General features: G+C 55.6%; 1 protein-coding gene across 1 annotated transcript in view; it reads right to left on the reverse strand.

Annotated features, from left to right (window-relative positions):
- The window catches only part of Igsf21 (immunoglobin superfamily member 21), a 105,174-nt gene that overhangs the window by 4,029 nt on the left and 91,973 nt on the right, over positions 1 to 9,172 (reverse strand). The window contains exon 5 of the mRNA XM_015484802.2: positions 6,962 to 7,436. Coding sequence (XP_015340288.2) covers positions 6,962 to 7,436 — 475 coding nt within the window. The remainder of the gene's footprint in view (positions 1 to 6,961; positions 7,437 to 9,172) is intronic.

Genomic DNA, 9,172 nt, shown 5'->3' on the forward strand with positions numbered 1-9,172 from the left:
GGCAGCGGCCCCCTCCCAGCTCAGGCTCCTCGCTGCCCTGCTCTCCAGAGGCCACGCCTCCTTCCTGCTGGCCCGGACAGCACCGGGACTCCATCTATCCGCTGCCTCACATGCGCTAGACTCCTAGGTCCGACTCGCACCCAGGCCAGTGCTTATGAGGCAGGTTACCACGAACCCATCTGACCGGCTCCCGGCAGTCAAAGCCTGACCCTTGGCTGCTTCTAGAACCCCACACGGAGAGCACCCCGAAGGCAAGGCCTCGGTCTCCTGAGGTTTACTCCTCTCAGACTCTGGACACTCAGGAAGAGCAGAGCCCAGAGACCCCGGATCCAGGCCTCCCCTCTCCTCTGGCTGCAGGACCTGGGTAAGTAGTTCCACCCGTCCCCCACCCCTGAGAGGGGAGAATAGGCCACACGGGCTTAAGAAATGCTCCCAGATGAACTGGGCGGGAGACAAGGGCACAGTGCGAGGTGTAAAGAAGTGACTCCACCTCAGGGAAATGCAAAAGCCCTGATTAGATAAGCACCCTCCTCTCTCCCCAGCACCCCGATGCAGCACTATGAAGTCCACAGGAAAGTTCTTCTAGGCTTCCCCAGGAATTTGGGGTGTTCATTAAGATAGCAACTCACCCACCCACCCATCCATCCATCTATCCCATCCACCCACCCACCCACTATCCACCATCCATCCACAAACCTGCCCATCTATCCACCTATGCAATCCAATCCAATCCATCCATCCATCCATCCATCCATCCATCCATCCATCCATCCATAAACCTACCTATTTAACCTCCTATCCAATCCACCATCCATCCATCCATCCACTCACCCACCCACCTATCCATCCATCCATCCATCCACCCATCCATCCATCCACCCACCCATCCATCCATTCTTCCATCCATCCATCCACAAACCTACTCATTTATCCACCTATCCAATCCGTCCATCCATCCACCTATCCACCCATCTATCCATCCATCCATTCATCCATCCATAAACCTACACATCCACCCAACTGTCTACCCACAAATCTAGCAATCTGCTCAGCCACCCATTCATTCATCTGCTCCATCCATCTAATTATTTATTGTACACCTAATTTGCATGAGTTACTACGCAGGGCAATGTTGGGATGCAGTGATTAATAACAATGGCAGTTTATATTCACTGAATACGTCTTCCATCTGTCACTAGGCTACACACTCTGTATGTACTGCCTTACTTAATCTTCACAACAACCCAGAGAAGTATTAGCCAACTAATTATTCAACTAGTGTTTAAGTAATATGTTGGGGTTTTTTCTGAGCCCTGCACCATATGAACACGGCAAATTAAAGACCTGCCCATTCGCAACTCAAATCTCAGTAGGGGGTTTGGACAAGAAAGAAATACAGACTACACTCTGAGATGAGTGTCACTCCAGAAGACAAAGTCAGCATGGGGCGTGGAAGGGCTGGGAGGAAGAGGCTGTTAGGGACAGTAGAGGCTCAGAGGGAGGAATTGAGAGTGTCTGGGGTACGATTATTCCAGGAAGGAAGGAAAGCCAGAGGCTCAGAGCAGAACTGTTGCTCGTGGCGTGGAGGGCTTTCTGTCTTTGAAAAAAACTCTGGGTTTTCCTAGGGGGAAGTACTATTTGATAGTCCCAGCAATGCAGGAGGGTTCTGGCTGTTCTGTCTCCTTGTCAACACTTGGTATTGTCAGTTTTTAAAATTTAGCCTGTTTGGCTAGGGATGTGGCTTGGGGGCCCAGCGCTTGCCTAGTAAGCACAAGGGTCTGGGTTCCATCCTCAGCACTCCAAAATAAAATGAAATAAAAGCACAGTCTCAGAGGTGGGTTTGAGTGTGGATCATTCAGACAAGAATAAGGAGGACATGGGGCTGGAGCAGGTGGATTGAAGGGAGAGTTATAGAAGAGAAGCACCTTGGAGCTGGGATTTGGGTTGGAGGTGATGGCGGCCAGGTGGACTGGGTCTCCCCTCTTTCTTCAGACATTTCTAAGTTGTGATAGAAATCTACCTGTCAGGAAGGGCTCTGTTCTGAAGTGCACAATCTGATAAACTTTGATACGGGGAATGGGCATAACCACCGTCCTGAGCAAACTCTAGAATGTTCCCGTCTCTCCAGAGGGTCCCGTATGCTTCTTTCCTGTCCAACTCCACTCTCCAGGGGTAAGTGCTGATCCACTTCTCTCAACAGAGGTGTGTTTCCCTGTTCTAGAACTTCACAGAAATGAATTCGCACAGCGAGCACTTTTCATCATCTAATTTCTTTTGCTTGACATGATGTTAAACTCCATCACTGTTGGTTCCGAAGCTCATTCATTTGAAATGATGAAAAGTATTTTATTATATAAACATGCCACAAATTTGTTTATCTGTCTTGCTAACCAAAGGCATTTGAATTATTGTTTTGTTTTTTTGTTGTTGAAGCACAAATAAATCTGCAGTGAACATTCAGGTCCAAATCTCTGGAGACATATTTTTCATTTCTCTGGGATCAATTCTTCAGAGCAGAACTGTTGCTCGTGGCGTGGAGGGCTTTCTGTCTTTGAAAGAAACTCTGGGTTTTCCTAGGGGGTAGTACTATTTGATAGTCCCAGCAATGCAGGAGGGTTGTGATTGGTCTTTCTCCTTGTCAACACTTGGTATTGTCAGTTTTTAAAATTTAGCCAGTTTGGCTGGGCATGTGGCTAGGGGGCACAGTGCTTACCTAGTAAGCACAAGGGTCTGGGTTCCATCCTCAGCACTCCAAAATAAAATAAAATAAAATGATTAAAAAGAATTTTTTTTTTTTTTTTTTTTTTTTTAGCCAGACTAATGGTTGTAAAATACTCTCACTGAAGTTTTGTGGGTTTTTTTTTTTTTGTACCAGGGATTGAACTCAGGGCACTCAACCCCTGAGCCACATCCCCAGCCCTATTTTGTGTTTTATTTAAAGACAGGGCCTCACTGAGTTATTTAGCGCCTTGCTGTTGCTGAGGCTGGCTTTGAACTTGCTATCCTCTTGTCTCAGCGTCCCAAGCCTCTGGGATTACAGGCCTGTGCCAAGGCGCCTGGCTTCTCAATGAAGTTTCAATCTTCATTTCCCTGACTCATAACGCACACAACTTTTTGTATATTGATTGGCCATTTGCAAATTTTTACTTAAAAAGTGTGCTGTCTCGTGGTTATGAAGCAGTTCTTCATGTGTCCTGGGTCTGAATGCTTTGGCAGGTGTGTACTGAGAGTTTCTCTCTCATTCTGCAGTTTGCTTTGTAATTTTCTTAAAGAGGTCTTCTTGTAAGCAGATTTGAATTCTGATTCAGTCCAACCAACCAATCTCCCATTTTCCGGGTGGTGTTTTCGTGACTGCTCTGGGGGTTCCCTGCTGCCCCAATGTCGTGAAGACGTTTTCCAGTTCTGTTCCAGAGCTTCATGATGCCGGCTTCGCACTTAGGTCCATCATTCACTTCAGATTAACTCGTGGCGGGGGGGCGGGGGGCAGGAGTCCAGGCCCGATTTTCCCTCTGCGTGCTCGGGAGCTCCAGGGCCATTCGTTAAAAAAGAGACTCCTCTCTCCTTTCTCCGTGGCCCCAGGGTCTTTGTCAAAAATCAGCTGACTCTACACTCCTGGCCTATTTCTGGGCTCGATTCTGTTCTATCAATCTTTGCCTTCATTGGAGGGTTGGGGCAGGTGGACATGTGAGTCATGATCTGATTCATGTTTTAAGTAGATCAGGCTGGTGGAGAATGGGATGGAGCAAAAGTGGAAGCAGAAAGCCAATGTGGAGGTGACTGTGACTCCAGGTGTGAACTGATTGTGCTTAGGTGGGTGGCCGCAGGGGGATGGGCAGCAGGGGCGAGGCTGGGAGCAGGGGCGGGGCTGGGAGAAGAGAGGGGGCTGAGAGAAGGGGCGGGGCTTGGGGTGGGCGGGGCTGGGGATCCTGGGAGGGGCTGGGAGAATAGGCCGGGCTGGGAGCAGGGGTAGGGCTGGGAGCAGGGTTGGGGCTGGGGAAGGGGCGGGGCTTGGATATGTTCTGGGGTGGACGGGCCAGGGCTGGACAAGTTTGGACGTGGGATACGGGAAGAGTGGGCGTGCGGGTGGTCCCGAGGCCTCTGGCTTGATCTCTGGGAAGAATGTGATGCCATCCACCAAGATGGGTTCCAGGCACCATCAGGCACAGTGATCCAGATCACATGACAGCGGCCATGCCAGGAGGTCAGGGGTGCAGAGGGGTCCTTCCAGCTGAAGGCCTGGAGGAGGCTTCTAGAGTGGGTGGCATTTGAACTGCGGGCAACCTGCCTGGCGGGGAGGGAACTGCGGAGCGAGGTCCACGGCAGGAGACCAGCCCAGGCCTTTAGTGGACTGACCTTCAAAGTCCTTGCCAGATGCTTGGGTTCTGTGCCCCCAGGTCATCTCCTCCACCCCGCTGTCTCGCCCAGAGTGCGAGTGCCTGGTGGTGCAAGGTGAGCTCACTCACCCCCAGCTCCCCGCAGGCCACGGGTCCCGCCCACTGGCTCTCCGCCTCCTCAGGCCGCCAGGTGGGTGGGCGCACAGTGGTGGAGAAGGTGGGCTCCGGGAGGCTGACGCCTTGGCTGGCTGATGCAGGGATAGTCACTCTAAGCCCGGGCCCCTCACCTATGAGGCGGGAGTGACAACAGGGCCACAGCTCGGTGACAAGGGTACTGGCCAGGGAGCTCTTGCAGCCTGGTCCTGCAGTTCCCATCCTGCTCCCCATCGGACAGTTGGGACACTGAGGCTCAGAGGCCTGGGATTGGGGAAGCCAGCCCAGGGCCATCTTTATCCACTCCCCCAAGTGAGCCCCTTTGCGCGGTGGCCCTGCTGTGCCCCCAGGTTGCCACTTCCCCAGGTGCACAGATGTGGCAGCTTCTGTCCACTGCCTGTGAATGGCCTTTCTTCCCTTTACTCTGTGCTGGGTGCGGTGCCCACAGGGATGGTGCCAGGTAAGGGAGCACGTGGGGCGGGACAGGCAGGTGCTCCGCTGTGGCCTGGGGGGGACACTGAGCGCTCCCTCCACAGGCTGACCTGAAGGCTTGTCAGCTCTTTCTCTTTCTTGGTGGGTGGGGCCAGGGAGCCAGCTCTCAGGAAGTGAACATTCCCCCTATCCCCCTTAGGCAGGGGTGGCTCTGATGGACAGGTGGCCAGATGATGGCTGCCCACCCACTACCTGAGCCAGAGGGATTACGGGAAAGAGGGAGGGGCCAGAGGGGGAAGGGCTGACCAGGGAGGGGCGGAGCAGGCTCTGGGTTGAAAAGACCCCAGCCCCAAGCATAGGGCTGGCCCTGCAGAGCCCCTGAGACGCCTCTGTGGAGTACCACAGTCCGTGGTACCCAAGAGGTGGGGCCTGCGTCAGATGGACGCCGCAGGAGGCAGAGGGAGAGCTCAGGGCGGACACTGTCTGCCTTTGACCCTCCCCTCCCTTGGGCCCTCGAGTGGTCTCCCACCTGTGACGTGGATGCTCACACTATCAGCCTCACTGGCTTCCCAAGAGCAGCCAATGAGTTAGCACAAGAAAAGCGGCGACCGTCCTGCACACAGTAGGTGTTCAGTAAAGGTGTTTTGGAGGGGGAGATGTTACCCTTACGATTTTCTGTATGGGCAGGTGGCCTGTGGAGACCAAAAGGCCATTTTAAAGGGCCCTCAGGGAACTAGCCTCACAGCCAGCCAAGGGCACCTGGCCCAGGGCTGGTGACATCAGTGGCTGGCATTGTGGGGGTGAGGAAAGCAATAGACCAGGTTCAATATCCCAGCTCTGCTAATGCGAGTAAGTGACTTGGGTCCTGGGGCCCAACCCAACCCCGGTTTTGCTCATCTGTAAAATGGGAGCACATGGCAAACTCATGCTTTCGAGAACCGAAGGGGGCGGTCCCTGCAAATGTCCTGGCACACAGGCAGTGACAAGGTACACGAATCCTCTCCCACGGTGGCTGATGTTGAGGAGGTGTCGGGTTTTCTGGTGGGCCAGCAAGACACAGGCTGTGCAGCCCCCACCATCTTGATCACTGCTTTCTGTCCTTGTCATGAGGGGCCTGGGCTAGTCCCTGACTGCTACAGGCCACTCAGGTGACAACCCAAGTATCTTGGGCTCAGGGAAGAGCTGTTGTGTGCTGTAGATGAGGTTCAAGGGGACACAAGCAGAAAGGACCTGCGTAGGTCATGTGTCCACCCCCTGCCCCCGCCCTCCCAGTCAACACAAACACCTGGCTGTAGGAGGTTTGCATTTCTGGTGGGGAAGTCCCACATGTCCCCTCCTGCCCTGCTCTGACTCAGCTGGACAGGAGCCCAGGAGGAGCAGTCTGTTCCTTAGAGCTGCTTTGGGGAGGTTCCAAGTTGGGCTCTGGAGGAGGAGGAGGCACTCACAGGCAGGGGTTGGGTCCCGGGGTTGAAGTGGCCCTGGACGTCCAGTTTCCAGCAAGGACCTGCCTGGTCCATAGCCACAGAGGCGGGGCTTTCCTTGCCCTTAAAAGTGCAAGCAGGAGTCACACCCTCCCCAGGCCTGTGTGTCCCCAATCCAGCCGAGAGGCTTCCTGTGACCTCCAGGAGGCCCCACCTCAGTCAGCAAGCCCACGGCCTCGCTCACACTGTCCCCTGAGCCCACTGGCCTCTTGTGTGACCCAGAAAACCTCCTGTCACCTCCCATGCTCCTGACTGCAGTCTAGACACCTTCACCGACCTTGCTGTGACCTTCCTGGCCTCTTGTGACCCTGACCCTATCCAGCCAGCTTGATGACCTCAGAGGGTCCTGCCTCACCCCAGCAAACGCCCCAGCTTCCGGGAACCTCCCATTTCCTCCAGTCCAGTCGGCAAACCTCCTCCAGACCCCGGCTCTATCTTGGGGCCGACCTGCTCCCACTCTCCTCCCCCCTCTCCACCTTCCGGCCGCCCAGGGACACTCTTCCAGAGGCCCCACCACCCAGCTCTGCAGGGGGTCTGTGGAAGGGTCCTGAGCAGCCTTACCCAGCGTGACCTCTGCCTGCATGGGCATGGACAGCGCCGGGTGCTTGACCTCGCAGCTGAAGAGGGCCTCGTTGTCGATCTGCGGGTTGAGCGTCCAGGTGAGCAGGGCGCGCACCTCCACGGTGCCATCGCTGCCCGGGCTGCGGCTGTGGTGCAGGAAGTACACGGGCTCGCTGCCGTGCACCCAGCGCGGGAACTCGCGGCTCACGACTGTCTCTGGGATGTTCTCCGTGGTCGGCTGGAGGAGGAGGCTGGGATCTGGGGTCAGGCCGCGGGAGGGGCGCTCCGTGTAAGGGCGGCCACCCCGGGTCTCCGGATCCAGGAGGGATAGTGACTTCTGCATCTTGGTTTCGTCCAAGTCGCGGTGCAGGAGGCTGCGGAAGGGTCTGCTGTCCTGGAGGGGCCCAGAGCTGACAGACGGCGGCTCGGAGAGGGGCACCGCGTCGATGAGATCCCCATCCCGTTTGAAATAGACCTGGAATTGCAAGGAGGATAGGAGGAGAGATTTCCTGTGAATGACCTTGACCTTGGGTGGGCTCTCAGATGAACCTGCCACGGCACCGGGTCTCCCAGCGCCTGCTCCTCTTGGTGCTCGTCCAGATGGGCCTCCCAGGCCCTTCCCTCGGGCACCCCCGGGAAGATGAGCCCAGCATGGCACAGTGGCCCTGTGCTCAGGCCCTGGGGACAGAGCTCTGGGACAGCTGGGGAGACCCCGGTGTCAGTTTCCTCATCTGTAAGGAGGAATGTCTACATCGCGGGGCTGGTGGATTTCAATCAGTCTCCATAGGGAAATGGGCTTTGGCGGAGAGAGAAGGGGGGTGGGGCTCAGGATGAGGGAGGCCGTCCTCTCCTTCCTCTGCGGATGGGGAATTCGAGTTTGGAGAGGCCGCATTTAATTTAATTTGCTGTCTTTTTATTTCGGTACATGCGCCCAGAGGCCTGCGGGGATTGGATGCATTTTTTAATAAATCAGATAAATAAATCGATAGGAGACAGGGGGAGAGGAGGGCAGGAAGCCGTTTTCTGGGACACAGGTGGGGAGGGTCGGGGAGTGAATGCGGGATGCGGGGAGTCTGCCGAGAAGAGCCTCCGAGGCACATAATAGCCTGCTTTAGGGCTCTCTCCCCCTTCCCCTTTGCTTTTTTTTTTTTTATTTGAAAAGTGCTTCAAAAGCACGTTTGTAATTTATATCAAAGAATTTCTTTCAAGTTCTGACGTCCCAGGCAAACGTAAGATGCCTGGAATGTGAAGAGGTGAGGAGCCGGAGGGGGGGAGAGACAGACAGACAGAGACAGAGACAGGAAGAGACATAGACAGAGACACAGACAGAGAGCAGAGACCGTCCTTCCCTGGCAGCCCAGCCAGGTGGGGGGTCTTGGCACAGCCCAGGTCTGTGAGAAGCCTTCCTTTGTTCCCTCTGGGAAAGGAATTTCTCTTTGGGTGGAAAAGACTAACTTCTCTGATTTTTAGGGAGAGTAGACTTCTTTAGGGGGTCAGGGGAACATTTGGGGACACGTCCTGCTTTCGACCTCTGGTGGCTTTAAAGCCCCCTTTTCTTCCGCTGTTTGTTGGAGACTACAGCTTGCCCCGTGCCCTGGCCCATGTCCCCATCCCCCGTGCCTCTGCACCTGCTCCCTGTCCTGGCCTGGGCTTCTGCACACACTTTCTACCCTGTCCTGAGCAGCTGGGTCTACGTGGCCCTATATCCTGGGTGGGACTGGGCCAGATCCCCAGGTCCCAGCACTGGATCACGCCTGAGAGTCACATCGGCCGCCAGGGACCCTTCCCCTCCTCTTGCTAAGCCCTCGCCGTGTATGGAGCTTCTAGGGTCAAGAGCCAAAGTATTAAAAATGTCAAAACTGGAGGGTCCTCAGCAGCCACAGAGGGGCTCCGGGGGTCCAGGAGGGCGACTTGCCCTCCCTTCACTTTAAAAGTAGGACACACGGAGCTTCTGAGTCCCGCAAGGCAAGGTCAGGGTCAGCTGGGAAGCAGAGGCGGAGGGCGGCTCCCAGCTCAGGCTCCCCCCCCCCCCCCCAGGGAACCAGGGCAGGCCCCAGCGGCAGCTCCGTGGTGGGCAAGTAAGGGCCACCCTGCTCCTGCGAGGGGTCTCGAGATGCCGTGAGCTCGACCAGGGGCTCTTCGTGAGGCTGGCGTGGGTCTGATGAGGAGCGGCCACTCGTACTATATGAGGTGCTCCCCTTTCGGATCCCC

Source organism: Marmota marmota, unplaced genomic scaffold (genome assembly GCF_001458135.2).
Source record: "Marmota marmota marmota unplaced genomic scaffold, marMar, whole genome shotgun sequence".
NCBI classification, from domain to species: domain Eukaryota; kingdom Metazoa; phylum Chordata; class Mammalia; order Rodentia; family Sciuridae; genus Marmota; species Marmota marmota.